This window comes from Trachurus trachurus (assembly GCF_905171665.1).
Source record: "Trachurus trachurus genome assembly, chromosome: 3".
Classification (NCBI taxonomy): Eukaryota; Metazoa; Chordata; class Actinopteri; order Carangiformes; family Carangidae; genus Trachurus; species Trachurus trachurus.
The window spans coordinates 29,096,036-29,118,416 of record NC_139893.1 but is presented as its reverse complement, the minus strand read 5'-3'; the positions used below and the strand labels follow the sequence as shown (position 1 = coordinate 29,118,416).

At 40.0% G+C, this 22,381-nt stretch overlaps 1 protein-coding gene across 1 annotated transcript in view; it reads left to right on the top strand.

The window, feature by feature from the left end:
• The window catches only part of LOC311007616 (uncharacterized protein), a gene marked incomplete at its 3' end in the record, with an annotated part of 130,752 nt that overhangs the window by 83,212 nt on the left and 25,159 nt on the right, over positions 1-22,381 (top strand). The window contains 4 exon segments of the mRNA XM_084000869.1: positions 5,065-5,185; positions 8,959-9,122; positions 9,392-9,494; positions 19,496-19,642. Coding sequence (XP_083856995.1) covers positions 5,065-5,185; positions 8,959-9,122; positions 9,392-9,494; positions 19,496-19,642 — 535 coding nt within the window.

Genomic DNA, 22,381 nt, shown 5'->3' with positions numbered 1-22,381 from the left:
AACTGGTCAGATGCTGCAGATGGGAATTACATTGTAGCTAAATCTGTTGCAATTCATTTTAACTCATAGAATGAGATTAATGTCTTTTTGTACATGGCCCCTGAGAATTAAATGTAATAAACTGAGCTAATGTTCTTTTATGAGCAGCACAACAGCACAGCAGAATGAATCGCTGTCTGACTCTTTCTCTAAACTGTTTCAGTCGATTATGGTTTCACTGGAATCTTCACTTCAAGATGAAACAAAAAGTACAAACCTCAGTTTAACTTTTTTGGAACACATAATCTACTGGTACATCATCTATTTGGATGAACTCAAAACAGTTTTTTGTTTGGCAAATTCTCACCAATTTAACACAAACTGCTAAAACTCCTGAAAAACATACTGTGTAGTTACAGCCAAGACAGAGGTGAATGTCGTTTCAGAGTGATCCTGTGAAATCTAATTTGTTTTTTTGCTTTTTTATTTTTTCAAAAATGCCTCTTAAACCATTTCAGCTTCATCCTCAGCGCCTGGTGTCTTTGTTTGTTTGTTATTTCTATTGTGCATTGCACCCCCAAGAGACAAGGGATTTTTTTTCTGTTGTCAGCATTATTTTTCTAAATCTTTTTATTTTCATTCTTTTTGCCCTCTAGGGATTGTTTTTACAGATGAACAAGACTTGATCCTGGCAGAGGCACAATTTAATTTATCAGGGCTCCCATAGTTAATACTGTTCACCATCACTGTCATCTTTTTTAAATAATTTTTTTAATGTGACATTGGCTATATCAAGGTATTAGTGCAAAGTGCATTTGTAAAGGTTGTTACGGATACAACCTTGATTTAGAGTCGCAATTGGTGTCCGTGTCTTGTGACACAAGATGACAGACCTGAAGGTCAAATTAAATGTTTAATAGATTTGGGTCAGGCAAAGTTGAGTAGAGTCACGCGTGTGTGTGTGAGTGTTGTTTTTTCCGTGGTGTGTGAAGTAGTATGGCTGGTGAGGCTCGGTGCCCTCCTGGCATGTTAAGTGATTGTGCAGTGACTGAGCGGAGAGTGGAGATGAGACACCTCGGAGCAAAGAGATGACAGGGACTTTGATAATTGGACTGAGAACATCAGGGATTTTCAGCAGATGAAAGTAGGATGAGCGCTGTAGATGAATGTCCATTTGGTTTATAGCAGCTAAATTCAGATAGATGGTGCTCTCAGAGGAGCAGTATTGATTTAGAGGGAATTTATGCTGCGCTGGTAACTCACAGTTTGGTACTCTGTGTGTCAGTGTGTAGACAAGAGTCCGCCTTTAAACAGAATTTATACATGGTATTGTCGCCAATTTGGACAGCTGGATCAATATCTGTAAACATGTGCAACTCTGAGCCAAGGTTTGAAATCTACAGAACAAATCTGTCATAGCAGGAGGAAGTGCTTTCACCAGGAAGGACAGAGTTGCACAAGGTTTTCCTGGAAACAAGTCTCTGCATCAGAGAAAAAAAAAACCCAGTGTTCCAGTGTGTGTGTGTGTTTCTGGTGGAATTCATAATCAAAAGTTTGATTAGAAAAACAGATTCAGTCCATGTATTGCAATCATTCAAGAACCGTACCAGTGCACAAATATTGGTTAGAAAAACAAAAATATTATTGTCAACAAACTAGATTTTCAATCCGTGACCTAAAAAATCCATTGAATTCAAAACATGTTATAAAGTGCAGTGAAAGAAAATCTCAAGTTGTAAATTGTAAGTGGGTTCTGTTGATAATAGTTGCACAGGCCACAAAAGAAACTAAAACTAGCTAAACTTCTGTTTCTAAATTGAAACAATCTTTGCACATGACAATTATGGTATGTCATAAATAGAATATGGCACTAAAAGTTTACAATTGAGAATATGATCAAAGCAAAAAATAAGATAAAATAAAGTTACTGTAATATCTGAGGCTGAAAAATGAAGAAAACACTGAAGAGCCAAAGTTGCACATCCTATACTGACCACTAGAGTTTGTCTTCAACAGTGAGTGAGTCAGTCCCATAGACTCCCATGGTAAAACATCCAACTTTACAGCAGAAATGAACTCTTTATCAGTGACTTAAGTTATGAAGAATTGAGGGCATGGCCTCTTTGAATGACAGCCGGATGAGCGCCTGTTTGACTCAAGCACCAAATGAAGTCTGGGCCCCTTTTTATGGGGTTAACAATTTGTTCACACCAATTAATCAACACGTATCGGTGTCTACTCTCATCAAAGCTAGGTTGTTAGATTAGCTCATTACTAACCCTAACCAGCAAAGGAAGGCATTTTTAATGTCTTGGTGTCCAGCTGTGCTAACAATGCTAACAGGAGCTTATTCTTGCTGTAATTATTAAATCAACTTGTACTTAAGTGTCTGCTCCACACATGCCCCTCCTCTTTGTCCATTTTTTATTTAGCTGGGATTTAAGGGGCAGAGTCAAGTGCTGCCAACACAGCACTGGTGGAGCAGCTCACTCTGAGCTTCAAAACTGCTCTTTAGAAACCTGTGGGTGACGTCACAGAAGCTGTATCCATCTTAATGTGTATTACACAGATGACCTAGTCCATTGAGCAGTTGTGATAGGGTGACAGGTGGCTACATCCATCTGTACCGTCTATGGGTAGAACCTCCTGAGACTCCACTGAATAATAAACTTGACTCATCTTGTTGTTTGTAATCTTTATCTAACCAAGGTTGTTTGGCAGCTTTTCTCTCACACAGGCTGAGTGCACAGGCCTCATGGCCTAATTACATCTGAATGCATAATGAATAAGATGAAAAATGACTTCATCTTTGATTTTGTGTTTGAAATGATATTTTATCTGATCCTGTTTGAATATAGATTAAAAAACAAAACACGTTTATTATTATTATTATTATTTCAGTTGGAGGAAAATAAAAACAACACTCTGCCTCAGTGGATACAGAGGTGTGTGATATAGGTACTGTATTCAAGGATCTTTCGATCCACATGTATTTACTATTCCAGGGGTCACTTTGTTAGAGCTCCTACTTCCCCTGGGAAACTCTGATGGTTTTCCTTATTGGGCCCACACACGTTATTTATTAACAAAGTTTTTTAAAAAGTCCTTAATTCTCCAACTTTTTAATAAGGCCTCTCTCTTCCCCTGTCTTTGCACATTTGGCTGGCTTTGTGAATATTAGATTAATAGCAATTTAAAGGCAGCAGGTTGGAAGCAGGCAGCTTTAATTAGCACAGTTTATATGTTGAAGGTCCTGATCAATGCGACAGCGGGCTGGAGGTTCAGGTTGTGTGGTACTTGCTTTCACAGCATGCTAACAGCAGAGAATAAGGTTAGACATCCCGCTAATGCCAAGCTGTCTGTCTTGCTGCTCCGACCATGTCCTTTATTGATTGGACGAGCATCCATGTCTTGTTTCTCTGCAGGGACGCCACTGGTGATGATCGTCTCTCTTCTCCATTATAAATGTGCCTGTCTGTTCTTACTATCAGATATAATGCAGTTGTGGACTTAATAATTGATTTAATGATGGACTCTGAACAATACCTGCTTCCCTGGTGCTGAGCTGCGTGAAGGGGGGAGGGTGGGGTGGGGGGGGCAACTTGACTGAACCAGTCATCTCATAAAGAATAAAAGAATCATAGAAAGTGAAGAAGTGGCACTGCCCTCCTGAAACAGGTCATCGGGTTGTTATTAATGGTGACTGATCCTCAGCTCACTGCAGCTAAAGGAAACACAAGCAAGTGTATAAAACATCCTCCAACTTTCCTTCAAATATATGTATTTATTTGATGGAGTGCCAAATGGAAAGTCACAGACTTTTAGGAATATTTGAGGAATATATGGAGCAGAACTTTCCCACTCAGTTTGGACATAAGATGGAGAGTAGGTGATAAACTACATTGATTGATTGATTTTAGACACAGCCATGATTTGACCACAGCATCACATTCATTAAATTTTAGTGGTTCCCTCGAAACTTGAGTTGTTTTACAGAATATTGTTGAATTTATACCATAATGAGACCAGTACAAACAAATAAATGTATGACTTTTGAGGCCAATTCTGATATTGATATTTGTTATATTTTCTCATTCATATTCTGATTCATTTCTCATTCATATACAGCCAGTCAAAAGAGAGGATGCTCTGAGCCTCTCTTCTGATTGGCTGACTGTTTACAGTTTGATCAAATTAAAATAGGGCAGATTTCAGGTAAAACAGATCCTCCAAGTATTGGATGGTGGGTCCATGTGGGTGGGGCTTGGTGACTGCTTTGTTGTGACATTACAGTGTTAAAGCAGAAGTAAGCGATCCGGTCGTTTTGGCTAATGCTGCGTTCCAGGCAGGCTTTTGAAATCGTAAATTACAGCTTCAAGTCACAACTTACGACTTTGTAGCGTTCCAGGCAACCCACTCGTGTTTTTCCGACCTGTTTTACCGGTGAAAGTCACTATAACGGCCACTCGTAACTTCCGACCGGTGAACTCGTACCAGATCGAACTGGTACCACTTCACGGTCGGAAAAATACGAGTTTCCTTGAACGCACCATAACAGTCCTCGTCGCTACGTCACCACATTCACGGCGTTCCTTGGCTGCACACACAGCCCTGCATGCCGTTCTCTCTCCTCATTGGATAAAAACTGTAGGATACGATAAATGTTTTCTCTTCGGCTCAGAGCAGAGCAGAGGGACTGAGAGACCCTGTTTCAGTCCAAACACTCTATGTAAGTGATTGCTGTCGGAAGATATAACTATTTAAGACTTATATTAACACAAATATATCACTCACTTCTGCTTTAACGTTAAGGTAATTAGTTATAAACGTTAGTTTCTGACCATACAAAATTTTAATTTGAGATACGTGCAATACCATTTTGACTGTTTGATTTTCAGCCTTCCTCCTAAGATGGAGGTGAGCATAGAGTAAACGGAGATCAGAACAGTGTGTTATAATTCATTTAACTATAATTTATTTAACCATGTTTACTTTACATTGAAGAAAAATTAGTCAGTTTCACATGTTGAGGAGTTTGTTACATTTGATGGTATCGATTTCTCTGTTTGTGTCGAATGTTTCCAGGGTGACGACTGCTCCATCAGCTGCCCCACAGGCCTGTACGGGATCAACTGCACCTCGTCGTGTTCGTGCCACAACGAGATCTCCTGCTCGCACATCGACGGCTCGTGCATCTGTAGAGAAGGTGCAGTTAAGCTCAGTGATCCTCAGTTACACTGTTGGAACTTATTGTATGATACTGGGTGGATTTTGGCAGGTGGTGAAGTTTCCCTTTTGTGTCTATTTCCTGATCAAGGGAATCCAAACATGACATGTAGTGGTCTCCCCTCTCCACCCACTCCCAAAGGTGATGCGTTGTGGATTCACTTTGAAGTCAAGATCAGTTTTTTTTTTTTTTTTTGGAAGACTTGAGGTCAACACTTTCTCACACCAAAATACAGAACAAAGGGTCTATGATGCAATTCACTGAATTTGCCTCAGACAAACAAATGAATCACAGATTTACTCAGATCTATGGTGACCCTGAGAGTTCACCGCACTGCAGCTTAGGAAAAAAACACATGCAAAGACACAAACCTGCTACAAATTCAGAAAACATCATCAATTTGACAACACATGTGCTGCAAAAACTCACAGTACAACAGAAATGTTTTCGGGACACAAAAAAGTGACGGACCTGGCTGAAGGCAGTCCACCACTTTTTTGTGCCCCTGTATTGTATTGTAAGTTTTTGCAGCACATTTACTTAAGAACTAATTAAGTTTTTCCCTGAATTTCTGGTCTGTTTCTCTCTTTGCATGTGTTAGCAGCATAGACTTCAAGCTCTCATTTAAAATACAACTTCACCTCAAACTACTTTGCTTTTCAGGCTGTTTTCTACTAGCTTGAAAATTGTGTCTCCACCTCCTCATAGATTTTGCTCCGGTTTGTTTTGCTCTTTAATTCTTAGGGATTCAGATGGGAGTTTAACCATTTTACAGACCATAGTCATTTTCAGTATCATCACAGCTGCCATTTTACATTTCTTATCTGCTTTATGGGAAAATAAATTCCTTTAATTTCCTGCATTGTTTTCACCTTTACCTGAATCTCTTATTCTCTGCTTAGTTAGAACAATTAGTCAGTGAAGCGATAAGTTGTAGCTATTAGCTGGTAGAGAGGTAGGCTACAGTAGGATTGTTTAAGAAATTGATCAAGGATTATCGACAGTCTAACAAAAATAAACTGGCACAGAGGTTATGTGGCTTTCGTAAATTACGATTGTACAGTTTTTCTTATACCAAATGAGCAATTATCTAACTAGTAGGTGAATCAGTTAACCAAAATCATTGATTGCATTCTGTTGTGTCAGTGCACTTGTAAAACCATAAGGTTATTTATGATCGTTGAGTGGATTTTTTTAGTAGCCTTTGAACACTGTGTTTGGTGTTTTAAATATTGATTATTGTTTTCTCGACAGCCAGAGACCCAAAGCTATCCTTTAACTCCTGACCCTGAAAAACTGTAAAAGTACCTGCCCTCAGAACTTTTTCCTTTTTGCTATTTTGTTCTCCACTTCACTCTCTTAATATCTCTCAATATCAGCATCTTTAAATATTAATGCGCCACTGAACCTCGTGGGGAACATGGGTAATTAAAGCGGAGAGACATCTGAGGCAGAGAACGCAGAACCAGAGGCCTGAGAGCTTTGGCTAGAACAAGTGGGTGTCTGTCTTAACCCTGTAAATCCTTATTTCTTTTTCTCCTTTAAAGCCACTGAGGGCGGAACTTAAAGGGGAAAAGTTTAGACTGATTATCAAGAGTGTGTTTGCTGTGTTACTGTAACAGTCTGTGTACTAAAGATGCATGAAGAGTAAACATCTGATCATAGAAAATTCAACATAATATTCATATTTACCACCAGGCTTATATTTAAATTTTGACTGAGTTTGCCCAATATCTCAAAATATCCCACGGTATCCCATGAAGGAAGATCAGAGGACAAACATACTCGAACCTAGATACAGTATGATCAGCTGTAACAATGGCACTGCTCGCTGTGCACTCCAGCCGGTTCAGCTGCAGCTCCACAGCTGTCAGAGGAGCCTCTGCTGTCCCTCTCTCTTCAGCCTGGTGTTTGGCTGCACTTTGTATAAGAACAGTTCAACATTGTAAGATCTAGCTGCTAATGCTGCTTAGCTGTAGCACTGTGTGTGTTTTATAACGGCAGAAAAAACAAAAACAACTACGTCAATCATCCTCCGGGCACAAGCCGAGTCACAGACACTCAATAGAGCGTTTGAGCCAAGTTTTTCTCCTTTTGCGTACCGTATTCAAAGATGGCGATGCAACATGACAGCCTCCGGTGGGTGCACCGGCCACCTGTGTATTTGTAAACAACTTATTCTAAGCTATGCGACAGCTTTCATTTGTATGCGGTTGTGATTAGACTTCGGTAAATACGTATTCATGAAAGCAATATTTGATTTTTGCTAATAAAAAGCCAAATAAGTTACATACTGTCCCTTTAAACAATTCTAGATACTTACATTTAAATATAGCTACAAAACCACAAAATAATAAACCACATTATACTCATTACATGTGTTTAAATTCACCACCAGTCTGACTAGAATAACTCCATACACAGCAGTCAGTTGGACTGTATCATTTATGAATTTAAAGGGACAACGAGGAGTTTCTCCATCGGCAGAACGAAAAATTCTGCGACAATAAAAAAGTCTCATATTAATGTAGATGAATCTACGTTACCCAAACTTGTTAATGGGCCAATTTTCGATAAAAATACATTGTTTTGTCTCTATCGTTATTTTGTTATTATTAGTGGTGGCGGAAATGCTGAGCGAGCCAACCAGCGTTTCCTTACTTTCGGTTTTGCGGACGCTGCCCGGCGAGTCATGAGAATAACGCCGCCGAATCGCTACGACGGTATCTGAACCTATCTGAACCTCTTTGAACCTCTGACTTTAATTCTTGATGAATGAAAACATGAGTCTGTCTTGCGCTGGTCAAAGAATTGCGCGCGGAGGCTCATAAATGTAGTGTGAAAACGCTTCGCTTTTCCAAAACTCCTCGTTGTCCCTTTAAGCCACATATGGTTCTTATTGCAATAATCAAAGAATGACAAGAACGAAGAATGCAAACGATAAAGTTTTCCAAAAGTAAGGAGAGAGGAGAGGAAAGACAGATTATCTGTAAAATGATCACCCAGACTTTCTGTTGTAAATATCCATCATCTGCAAACTGACTGATCATCTGGATAAACTGTTTTGTCTTGTTTAGTCTGAGTGATGCTGCTGTGCTCCCCGATGTCAGCTACTCTGATGATCACAATATTATCAGAACCGATGGCTGAAGGATGAAGGCTGAATTATCTTTATTATCCCGGGGAGGGGCAAACTGTTGTGCAGTTATCAGCAGACAAACAAATCAGAAACAGTAACTTCTGATTAAAGCAAAACAACTTACACGCAACCAGAAACAATGGCTCAAACAGACACCAAACAAAAAGAAATCCACTATGATAAATACAGAAATTCTTAAATAAACAGATAGAAAGTAGCAGCAGGAACAAAAGTGTTCTTCAGTCTGTCAGTTCTGAGTCTCGGCAGTTTGTTCCTGCATCTGGACGGAGCCTGAACGCTGTGAACAAAGAGTGGCTCAGATCAGCCAGAACTTTACATAGAGAGGGTCATGAGAGTTGTTCCCACAATTTAGCGAAAATGAGTCATACCAAGTTCAGAAAATAAATATAAGAACAGATTTAGTAAACCCAGAGTTCAACATTGCAGTTAGTTTTCTTACAAACTGCATCCATGTGATTCTCCAAAGTCAGTTTGTCATGTCATGTGCCAATATATTTGTATAGATTTTTCCCCAGAACGTCCAAAGCTGTGACCATGAATCCAGTTGTACAGTATAATCACTGATGATCTGTTTCTGACCCTGTGTCTCCAGGCTGGCAGGGTGTGGACTGCTCCATCCCCTGCTCTAGCGGCACCTGGGGACTGAGCTGCAACCAGACGTGTCAGTGCGCCAACGGGGCGGCGTGCGACCCCGTCAACGGAACCTGCACCTGCGCCCCGGGCTGGAGGGACGAATACTGTGACGTACCGTGTCCTGTGAGTGGCCATGGCAGCCATAGTTTGTCTTTATTTGCTTGCTCAGTCACCCACTCAGCCATCCACTCTCTTTCTCACATGAGAAACAGGCCACAGTGAAGAAGAAGCTACAAGATGCTCAATTTTAACTAAACTGATAAAACAGCACTGGAGTTTTCTTATACTGGATATGAAAACATGTTTTCTCAGCAGGAGCAGCAGCATGAGGACTGATGTGTATTGAAGGTGCATTTACCAATTTTTGTGTGTTGTGTTCTCACTGTTGTTAGGACGGGACCTATGGGCTGGACTGCAGGGAGAGATGTGACTGTGTCAACTACGATGGCTGTGATCCAGTGACCGGCTCCTGTCGCTGTCTCGCAGGCTGGACAGGTGAGTCATGCAGCCACTAGATTAATCCATTAAAAACACACTGCAGGAGGTACAGTAAATACTTATCGTTCTGTCAAGGATGCTGTCTACAAAGTTGTGGCCCTTTGTTACTGTCATAGACTATGAAGGCCAAACTGAAATGAGACAGTCTGGTCTATGAAGGATTTTCAACAATAACACCATTCATTACCAACAGTCTGAGGCTGACACTTTTTTTTTTGTATATTTTTTGGGCATTTTTACCTTTATATGATAGTATAGTATTGAGAGACAGGAAATGGGGAATGACAGTAGTAAAGGGCCGCCCGCCCAATGCAGGATTCGAACCGGGGCTAACTGCAGCGAGGACTGTAGCCTTTGTATATGGGGCGCCTGCTCTACCAACGGCACCACACAACGCCCCCGAGGCTGACACTTTTAACTCTAAGTATTGTATTTCTTCTCTGTCTCTGTGTTGAAAAGCTTTATAGAGAGTTGCCAGAGATGGCTCTCTCTTCAGGACAAAGATCATATCACATTAATCCATCACAAGAGAGAAAGGGAAAAATACAACTGAAAAATGAAGACAAACAAGACATACAGATACAAACTTAAAATCAACATAAAAGCAGATCAATGTCTATATAGGTGCACTAGGTAAACAATAATTAGGATTAAAGAGTTGCTTAGACAGATAATCCATAAGGATAAAATTGCAAAGACAAAAACAAACAGCTTTCTTTATGTGCACAGGGACCAAATAAAAAAAAAAGGAGATGGAAAACCATCACTGAACCTCTGCTGACTGATCCAAACTGTAACTGAGATGCTTGACAGACAGGAGGCCATGTTTGTAGTTGTTTCAGGTGGAACAATTCTTATTAGTTTGATAAGAGTAAAAATACAGTTCATGAGTGGAGGTGCATGGAGCTGGCTGCATGATGCCAGAAACTAGTGGACAAAATAAGTTTCATTTAATTTCATTTCATTTATTTATTTATTGAGTTACAATGCACATTCATCAATATTGATGCATTAAAGTCCCCCTCCCGCGACCCTTTTTGGTTATTTTAAAACCAGCAGCTCATTAGCAATGTACCTCTGGAGGGTGGGCGGAGACTGCGCTGCTCTGCACCCACCCAGCCACACCCCCCCCGCTCGCTGACAGCTGGACATTGTACACTTACCGATTTAGCGCGTTTAGCGTAAAACTGCACACTGGGATTCGATCCCAGACTGGAACATAGTCCTTGCTCATGGTGCAAGCTGCTCTACCAGGTGAGCTATACCTGTTAAGGCTTTCACCTCTGAGCCAGATGCAGAGTGGGGCGGGAGCTTGTAGCACTAGTGCCCTCCCCTGGAGTCGTGACACATCAACTCCAGTCTCCCTGAAACTGCCAGTTTGCGTCTGCCATTGGTTCACAGCAATTTGAAGGCAGAAAAACTCAGAAATGCAATTTTGCACTTCCTTTTCTGCTGATATGTCCTCTAATACAAGAAAAATGCCACAGGAACATGTGAAAAGCACGAAAAACACGATTTTCATGGGAGGGGGTCTTTAAGCATCAGTGTTAATGCGCCGGACTTAGCATAACTGCTAAATTTCAGCCGTAGTCCCAAGGCAGGTTCCTAGACAACATAGACACAGGAGACTTTAAAACCTCACGACAACAAATCATACAATGGACAATTACAAAACAGAACACAGACAGACAATATCAAGGCAAAACAGACGCAGACAGACAAAATAAAAACAGACAATTTTAACCCACAGTTACAGAACAGAACAATTACCAAAAACCCTGGGAACAGGCATGAGCAGTTCTTGCGGCTCCATGAGGGGTGTACAGGAAGAAACAGCACTGGTTTAATGTCGTTATTCATTCAGTATTCATTCATGAGTTAAAATTTATTCATCAGTCATTGAGGGCAAATACTCATATTTAATGATGTCAAGAGCACAGAAGAAAAACACAAAGCATAGTCAAAAAAACAACACACAGCACTGTTAACAACAGTGACATTAAAAACCAGAGTAACTATTGGCCCAAAGTAACAACTGTGTGGAATATCAGTGTTGATCAAAAACTAACCCCGACCCGAGCAACATGGAGCATCAAATAATCACTTGAATGTGTTGGGACCAGTTTGATAAAGTGCTGAGGTACGGTCGCATGTTGCCTTTAAAGACTTTATAAATAACAAGTTCCCAATATAAATCTCATCTCACAGATAAAGAGGCCCATCCCCCTTTTCCTATAAAATGCATTGATGGGTCTCAATGATCCGTTTCCTACGCCTATGTTTCTGTATAAATATCCTGAATGTCTAATGAAATATAAATGAGAGTTTCTGATCCAACCAAATGCCCGATTATTTATATTCCACAACTCTGTCAATACTGTTTCCTATGTAAAGCATCATCTGCATTATTCTGCCTCATCATGTTTTCCGTTTTGTCTGCACTGACGACTAATTTAGGTTGAAAAGTGATAAAAGTGTTATTCTAGGAAGCTCACAGTGATGAGCCAGTGTCTACACTAGGTAATAAGTTCACAGTGGGAGGTTTGTGATGTTTTAAACAGTACCGCAGGAAAGAATCAGACTCCGTGTAAGCGTCCATCGTTCACACAGATTTAACCAGTCAACCAGTTAGTGTGTATTTGCAGCAGATGCACGAACTGTGTCTGTGGGAGACTGTCTGTGTTTGTGTTCAGCTTGGCCTCCGACCACAAACTCCGTCTCTCCCTCTGTCCTTCCCTCACGTCTCTCTCTCTCTTTCTCTCCTCTCATCTCAGTGTGTTTTTAAAGCAGGTTCATAAAAGCCCTGGAATAAGTGAGAATTTTCAGCTCGCGCAGACATGTGTTTGTATCAATTCATGCCACCGCGGGAGAGTGCGCATCCCCTTGTATCTTCTGCATTGACTTTTCATATAATCAAACTTCACTCTGCGTTGGGTCTGAACAGTCAGGGTAAAAACAGAAAAAAAGAAAGCGTTGGGGGTCGAGTCTACGTTTGCATCACTCAGGGTCGATTTGGTTTGTTACATCTGATAAATTAGATGCTTAACCACTCTGTTAGATGGATGAGCAGTGAAGCCTCAGCTTGTATCGATTGAAACTGATGTTAATAATAATGCATGATATAAAGCCTTGAATTAGGAAAACAAACACTGCTGGTGGAGATCAGCCTGTAGTCCGGCTTTTGGGACTGGTGGAGGACACACACAGTCACGAGCCACGGCCGACCCCTGAATCTGGGGCTTAGAGGCAGGTGGAGGAGGTGAGGGGGATAGTCTGTGAAGGAGAATGAGCAGAGGGCAGAGGGAGGGCGGTGCGGGCGACACCATGACGTGAATAGAGCCAACTGATCAATACGACACACAACAAACTCAAACCTATAATTCTAAAACTGATGGAGATTCAAGCCTGGATGAGTTTGACAGCCCAGCTCTCTTCAATAATTCAGCTGCACAAAAGTTCCCCGTGGATAAAGCTCTTTCAGACTCGTGTGTTTGTTTAGAGAATTTTTTTTTCCTGTAGCCTCCTCCTCGGTGTCAGCGTTTCTCCTCCCTGAACCTTTGTTATTTTATTAATTGTCATGTTCAAGTTGTATCTGTGCTTATTTTACCTGCTAATTGTCAATCAGTGGTGATGAGCAATGATCGATGTGAGAGCTGATGAATATGGAGGGGGCGCTTTAATTCACTGCCAGAGGGAGAGCTGGTAATGAACTGACATTGGGAAAACTTCAGTATATTGATGAATATTTAGATCAAAGTTTAGACTGAAGGTTGGAAGTAAATGAGTTTGGTTTGAAGAAGTAAAGAAACATGATGTGTTTGTGTTGGTCTGAAACAGGTAGGTCTGTAATTACAGTTAAGGTGATGACCGGGATTGGTAATTAGTCCTATGAGATGATGGGAGTGTTTTCATTAAGCTGAAATAAAAAGACTGCGTGTATCAGCTTTAAGACCCTGGAGCAGCTCTCATGCTTTCTCCTGTGAAAAAAAAAACATGTTCCCTGTGGATGAAACAAACCAATAAAACTAAATGAAACAGTTTCCACAGTGAATGTGCTTCTAACCACAACGTATCTACACAAAAACACTGCATGTATGTGCAGCACATCCACCGTGATCACAGATAATCAAGTGTTAATGCCAGTCAGAACACCAGTCAACATCATCATTCTCTTTGCATGAAGCCATAGGGCTCAGGAGGAGGGAGAGTAACACAGCCATTCAGTGGAAGTATTGTCAGGACCACACAATAAACACAGGAGAATTCTTGCATAATGTGCTTGAAAGTAATAACTGAGTAAAAGTACAAGAGTCTCACCAGAAAACGACTTCAGTGGAAGTTAAAGTCACCTTTTGAAATGTAGCTTGAGTAAAAGTTTCTGATATTTACTGTGCTGTAGTATCAAAAGTAATTTTCCTATATTAAAAGTACTTGGAAGTAAGTATTGGAAGTTCAAATAAAAAAAAGTGAGCAGTTTGAATTTTGATTCTGAACCTTATTGCGTCTTCCTTATAGTAAAGCATAACATTCAGGGTTCCTGCACCTTCTTAAAGATCAAATTCAAGGACTTTTTCAGACCTTTCCATGCACTTCAAATTCCTTCCTTCCTTCAACTTCCTTCAAATTTAGGAACCAAACCCAGTTTATTTACATACTGTCAGTCGATAGGAGGAACTTTCAATCCAATGTAGAAACACTCTGGTCACGGGTGTGTAACGTTATCTTCGTTGCCATCATGGAACTCACTGAGTTCACCACTGTAGTCGGGGTCATTGACTGTTAATGGAGCTTTGACGAACCTGTAGCAGGCGCCACCATGACAGTATCAGCCTCAATACTAGACTCAATACTGACACGATGTGGGCCTTCTTGTCTGGCATCAGCGCCCAAAACGTCTATTTTGACATCTACATTTAGACAACATCTTCACGTGTCAGTCTAAGGATGACAAAAATTGATATAGACTATACACAACTGTGATTTAGTTTTGCATCCATTTCAACTGATAATTTTGAACAGTGGTGGAAATTACCAGAAAATGCAGATGGCAATAATGTCATCTTAGATCAATATTGTTTCCTAACTAAAATTTACAGCTAAATTTAGTTGAGATTTTCTTCTCTTGAGGCTTACCTAGTGTCAACCATGGGGAGAAAAGGGTTCTCTCTATGGCTCCATGATAGAAATGTTTTAGTGAGAGAGGAAAGTTTAACATTGATAAAAATTCTTCATACTGTACCTTGATTTGGTGTTAGTCATGGTTATTTTTCTAATCTTAAAGTTAATTTTGGGGGGTCATCTCATTTTAGCATCTTAATGTGGATTAGATGTTTTGAACCATAGCATCCTTCCATACATTACAATATAGTAATGTTTTTCCATTTCAGGGGAGTGTGGGTGAATGAGAAATGGGATTGGGCCACTTGGTGGCTTGGTTTGTCAGAGCTGGCCTAGATAAGTCAAATGTATGGGTATGGGTAGGGTCAATAAACAACAAAGTGTTATTTTCATACAATTGTGGTGAAAACATACTGACACCCTGTGTCTGTGAAGAAGAGAAAAGAGAATATTTAGTCTAAATCTTTTATAATAAATCCTATCTCATCATTTTGTGAACATACAACATTCTCAGAACCCAGAGAGTCAGTGTGTACATGCATCAAAAAACAAAGCAGTAAAATACAGCAGATTAAGATACTCGCAGAAAAAAATCATCATGTGAGCTAAACTGGGTCAGAAGCATTCATGTTATTTGTGTCAAATCTCAGTTTTGAATTTTATTTCAATGCTTGTGTCACCAAGAAAACGATTCCTGGGTGTCAGCTTCTCAAACGTTAGTGAATAAGAAGAGTTTTTACTTTTCTCGTGCCTCATATCCCATCCCCACCTTCTCCTCCTCCACCTCTTCATCCCTCCCTTTGTTTTTAACTTCACAGCGTATAACGAATAGGGGCCTCTGATTTTCACTCGCTTTATGGCTCAAAGGTAGTTTATTAATTGACTTATAATGGCTGCCTGCGCCCCACTCTCATATTCTCTCATATTCTATGTCAAAGGAAGTTTCTAATGAGCTGCAGAAAGGCCAGACGGCAGCAAGACAGGGAGGGAGATGTACTGTTTCTCCACATACACTGTTCCTACCCTGTGTATCTATATTTAGATGTTGTGGCAAGTATGTTGCTGTGCATGTGCGTGTGTGTATCGTGTAGTGTAACTAAAATTTAATGTAATGTTAGCCTCTGGGGCACGGCGGTCTCCAGACTGTCCCCTGTGTACATGAGGGCTCTGATAGTTCTCTGCAAGCTTTTGTGTAGACAGACTCCTGCCCCTCATGACACACACACACTCAAACACACACATGCAAGACTGATGAAAGAACGAGACACTTCAGCAAATGATTAAAGGGCAAAAAGTCTCAGGCAGAATTTGGGAAATTTTAGGTTTTTGCCTAAAGTGTCTGTTCAGACAAACTGACATTTATTCATTCACATGCGCAAACAGTTTATTTGGAGCAAAATGTTTCAGCTTGACAACTACAGGGAGGAAATATTTAGAGACACCTGGGTGTTGATATCTCCCCAGTATGTATTCTGTCCTTCCGTCACACAGTGACCTTCCTAACATGGAATAATAGCCTTGATGCCTGGGTTGAGATATTCAGAGGTTTTAGAACATGATACTCAATCTTTTCTGTCCAACTCAGAGGTTAAGTGTATGAATTGCACCCAGTGAAACTTACCATATAACTAAAGACCTAATATGTACTGTATCTGATAACAGATCCTTTGCTATTTGAATAAAAATCTCAATGGTCAGGGCCGGGCAATTTTAGGAAACTCAAGCAATTTGAAAGTGAAAGTTCCAAAGCTTTAGCACATATGGTTATAGCATATATTTGTTTTATACATTTTCAAAGTTTTGAAATTTAGAGGCTTGCTGTAGCGCGGCCATCAGGGCTATTGTCTTGTGTTTCCAGTTGAACACAACATCTGGCATGGGACTGGACCTTTGTGAAAAGTATGGGTAGATTTCTCATATGGAAATGTTGCATGAGCTGAAGCTTAAACTCACAATCTTCAACACCAAGAACCACCCTCTATCTCACTGAGCTATTTGGCAAGTGGAAATGTCACATCTAGCTTCACAAATTGACTAAGCCAGTCAGTCACCTGTGTGCAAGACAGTAGCTGTTAGTGTGTAAAGGCAGATTTCAAACAATTTAACAATGAGTTATTAGCTTCATAAGTGAAAAACTGATGTTTAAAAACACAAATTTTGCATTGACTCCAATTGTAGAAAAAATTTAAATCAGCTTTTAAGATACAATTCTGATATTTTCCAAACATCATCTAGCGTGACTCCAAAATTTTGTCATTTTTTTATGAACATTGAAAATGTATTTAGCAAGAATTTGCTGCCCGACCTCTAATAATTAAAGGCACAATACATACAAAGTGGTTCCTTTCCATCTTGTGGAAACCGTCATCGTTTCAGAGATAGTGTTTCATGATGGCGGTTGAACTGAACTGTCCTACACATCACACATTAAATCCCAGTTTGTAATGGCAGCTGATTATAGTTTATCACACGTCAGTCATTATTGATTTACATATCAACTAATGAGTCACAAACAGCCCTGGTCTCCAGAGAACAAGTTTATCTTTCAGCAGATTATATTGACATGCACTGCTGGTGACTCATTAATTATCAAATGTAAGGCCTGTCAATAGAAACGCTCATGTATATCCCAAAAATTATTTTTATAAATATTAATAATCTCAAAAATCCATACTAGTCGGACTCTGGCTCATAGTAATTAGTAAAATCGCTCTGGGGCAACACACAGATTTATTCCATCTCTGAATGTCTTATATGTGTTTTTAATTTGTTGAACTAAAAGAACTAAAGACAAATGTATTTAATCTGTATCAACAGTTAATTTAGTAGTTTTCTGTTGTACAAGCATTTCACCACTGTTTTCTCTTTCTTCTGTTTCATCATGAAACATCAGAATCAAAGCAAATGAGACATATGGAGTTTAATCTAATCTGAGTTCATTTTTTCCATTGCCTTTGATGATGTTGTTCTGCTTCCCAAAACTTAAATGACCAATCACTCACTTAATGTGAAAAATAATCAATAGTTAAAACAATAATGAAGACAATCTGTTATGACTTCAGTTCTTTTCCTTCCTCATTTAAATCTGTGTTTTTAAAGAATGGGGCTGGTCTTTTTCTATATTTTTGTTACTGTCAAAAAGTCCCATTAAAAAAAAAAAAGAAAGACCAAATCAATGTATTAGTCTGCCTCGTAGTAATATCTGACTGCTCTACTCTGTCTGTGCCACGTAGCCCAAAGCCCATCAGTTTCTCCTTAACATGTAAATCTTTAAAACGGCTCTTAAAAATAGACTTTCATTTAACACAGGAGGAAACGGTGCATTTGCAAGGGGCTATACAGCAGTGGATTAATCCCCATTTGTTGTTATGGTTCGTGTTTGGAGCAGCACGTGTATGTAATTGAGTCAGAATAAACAGTCACACTATAATAACTTCACACTATTGAACATTAGTTAGGTTTTATTAAATAAATAACTTATCATTTATAAATCAGTCTTCCTTTATATTATAGTTACAGTCATTTGATAATCCTATGTTTCAAAAAAGAACTTGACCAACCTGACTCAATTAATCATGAATTGTAGTATTAGTGTTAGTGTAACTATTAACACACTCACTTTTCTTTTCCATTAATAAATATCTAAATCAATGTATATTCAGTACATACTGTATGTTTTGTATGTAAATTATTATCTAAATGGTTTGTTGATAATTTACTGACACTTTGTAAATGATCTTATGAACCACACATCCAAGATAAGAAATAATTCTATAATACTTTTTATCATTATATAATACTTTGGTAAGACTTTACTTGAAGGTATCGTCATAAGAGTGACATGACACTGTCATAAGACTGACAGGACACAGTCATGAACGTGTCATAAACATTATGTCAATGTCATAACGTTGTCATTAAGTGTCATTTGGTTTTTGTAGGGTTAGGTTTAGGGTTAGGGTTAACCGAATGACACTTAATGACAACGTTATGACATTGACATAATGTTTATGACACGTTCATGACTGTGTCATGTCAGTCTTATGACAGTGTCATGTCACTCTTATGACGATACCTTCAAGCAAAGTGTTACCAATACTTTATATCATTTATATTTATTTATAAATGCTGAATCCCTTATTTATTACAAGCATGCAATCATTAAACACATTATAGATGCGCCTATTAATCCAGAGTTAAGCCTTTATAACTGTGTTGATAAAAAAAATAGACTAATTGATATCAATGAATGGAAAGTAAACTTTACTACTGAACTGAGTATTTAATAATACTTAATAGTATGGAGGTCTTATAAAGTGTTACTGTACTGATGAAGGAACATGTCCCTTGGTGCAACAGTGAGACTCACTAATGTGGTTTTAATAGTTTCTGGGAACAATGGTGCTCTGGGGCTCAGAAGTTCAGGATATATGAGGTTTTAATACACACACAGTAGCTACTTGTTAATGGGAGGCGTTCATTATTGGTTCGGGGTCTTTTTGTCGTCTTTGTTGCCAAGAAGAAAAACACAGGATGTCACAGATGTGTCCTGTAGCTGCCGAGTGAAGAAGTTCCTCACTGTGTCTGTCTTATCTGTCACATTCTTCTTCTCCATACAACTCCTCCACACTCCTTCCTGTCTTGCTCAGGTTTTTTAAATGCCTTTTGCTAATGTTCCCTCATCCTCCTTTTTTTTGCATCATTCTCTCATCTCCTCTTTCAAGTCTAAGTGACACATCTGAAACTTTGTGAGCAGCATTAAGGAAGTCAGTTCAACTTCACTTAAAAGCCTGGTAGCTGAGAACAAAGCCTCTTGCTTCATCACAGGCTTCAGTGTGTGTTTATACACATATATATGTGTGTATGTGTGTTTTGTGCAGGTGTCCATTGTGACAGTGTGTGCGAGGAGGGACGCTGGGGACCCAACTGCTCCTACAGCTGCACCTGTGAGAACGGAGGCTCCTGCTCCCCAGAGGACGGCACCTGCATGTGCGCTCCCGGCTACCGCGGCACCAACTGCAGGCGTGGTAAAGGAATAACTTGCACACACACACACACACACACACACACACACACACACACACACACACACACACACACACACACACACACACACACACACACACACACACACACACTGTTCACTGTACTACTGCTGTCCCAGGTGCAGGAGGAACCTGGATCTAAAATGTGCAAATAGCACAACTGAAAGAAACTGAATGAAGTCGTGCTATATTAAAACCTTCTTCTTCTTTTTTGCTTTTTATCAACAACCAGAGATTTTACAACACTGTGATCAAATATTACAGGAAAGGAAAAGTTCAGCAATTCCCTTGTTGAGGATAAAAAAAATACTTATTGGTTACAAAGCTTTTGTTTAAACATGGCTATTCACTTAGGAAACAGCAGCTGGTGCCTGAAATTTTTCTTTCCCTTCATGTATTAACCTCTTTTTCAAGAACACCTGTGTTTATTTTGATTCAACAAAGACAGTCCTCAAGCACCACTAACTCTTCCCACAAAGAATTACAAATACTTTGTTATTACATGTCTGTTTTAAACATATCTACACCCCACCCTAACTCGCTACTTATCATATTATAAAGGTGTAAAACAGTTGTTTAATTATGTTACAGACTTAAAGAGGAACTATGCAAGTCCGGTCACTCTTCTGCTGTTTTGCTAACCCTCCGTCTGGCCATGTGCATTTGTTTACAACGAAACCAGCGAAAAATCCATACATGGACCGGTGGATAACGTTATATAACATATACGATGTTACAATGTGTATATCTGTGTAGTCTTAACTGCCATAAACAAACGATTGCGAGTTACGGAGACAAAAGCTGGGACACCGGGGCGGCAACCAGGTACTACAATACAGTACACTGATGTTGGTTTTCAGCCCTGAGACGCCAGGTGAAGGCAGAGAGCCTCCACAAGTCATGTAGTTAACTATGACAATTACTCCGGAGCTTTTTAATTATGGTAAAAATGTAGCAGAGCCACGGGAAAAATCCTGCTTAGTTCCTCTTTAACCATGTACAACACAAAACAACAACTGGGAGGGATGGTAGGATTTAGATTGTGTCTCAGCAGCACACTTGTCTAGTAACCTGATAAAGTTGACCCGCCTCAACCATACTGGTAAGTTTTTCTTGATGTTCCCTCCACATTTGGCAATTCTCAATGTATGAGCCTGTTTGACTGTTGTAATATTACTGATTTATCCATTAATTATGAAAATCCCCCAAATAATGCGGTAATGTAGTGCCTTAAGATCAGTTAAATGATTACTCCTTTGCAGGTTGAGAAAAATTCTTTTAACACTAAGATAATGTCTAAATGTAAAGAACTGCAAAGTATGGAGGCCCGAAACGGTCACACATTCAGAAAAGTGTGACTGAGATGATACAACATGCCTGTACAGATTTATTCATTCATGCTTTCGATTACAAATCAACAGGTAATTTGGGTTTGAGTTTAGGAAAGCTTGTATATTGTGAAATAAGATGTGCAGATCTGTTTATGCTGAAGCTCTTTTTTTATATATAATACATGTGAATATTTCTCCAGAGCCTTACAGCTACGTAAAGCAGTGAATGTATAAAGCTGCCCTGTGCAGCTTTCTTCTAAACAGAGTTTTTGTTTACAATGTGTATTTTCACCAAAGACACTGCATATATCCTTGAGGTCTGAGGTCTGTTTAATACATTTCCTTCCTCATAACACATTTGCTAAGCTTCTTTTTAAAACCTTCATTGTTTACGTCCATGTTTACTATACCTCGCAGTGTTGGTTTTTTCCTGCCTACGTATACAGGCAGTTGTTCAGTGGAATACTGAAACCATTGTGCATCACGTAACCAGCACACACACAGTACAGCCCGGCAGCGTGGTAGTCAGAAACTCCACAGGGCGCCTTTAAGCTCACAGTTTGAATTTAACATCTTAACTTGCAAAATAACCCAAAGTTCACAGCCGACAAATAAATCTAGTAGAGTAAAAAATGTATGATATCCCTCCGGAAATATGGAGGGGGGAAAGGACACCAATGTAAGAGGATAGTAAACTCAAGGACCTGGAAATTGTGGTCGCTGAATAGGAATGGAGGTTCAGTCCCGACCTTGGAGACACAGTCAAAGAACTTCTCAACCCTCGAGAATAGCCAAGTGAGTGAACCTTGAAGCCGGAGACACATTATCACCTTATACATAAATGTCGGCACCCATCAGTTTTTTTCTGTATGTTACATTAAATTATTGTTTCATGACTCAGATATAGGTTCCAAAACCCCTCATGAGTGGAACCGGATTCCGAGGGAAGCCGGAGACATTGAGTCTGAATGGACCATGTTCTCCACTTCCATTGTTGACGCGGCCATCCGGAGCTGTGGCCGTAAGGTCTCCGGTGCTTGTCGCGGCGGTAATCCCCGAACCCGGTGGTGGACACCAGAAGTAAGGGATGCCGTCAAGCTGAAGAAGGAGTCCTACCGAGCCTGGCTAGCTCGGGGGACTCCCGAGGCAGCTGACGGGTACCGGCAGGCCAAGCGGACGGCAGCCCGGGCGGTCACGGAAGCAAAAACTCGGGTCTGGGAAAAGTTCGGGGAGGCCATGGAGGAGGACTACCGGTCGGCCTCGAGGAAATTCTGGCAAACCATCCGACGCCTCAGGAGGGGGAAGCAGTGCTCCGCCAACACTGTTTACAGTGGAGGAGGGGAGCTGTTGACCTCGACTGGGGATATCGTCGGACGGTGGAAGGAATACT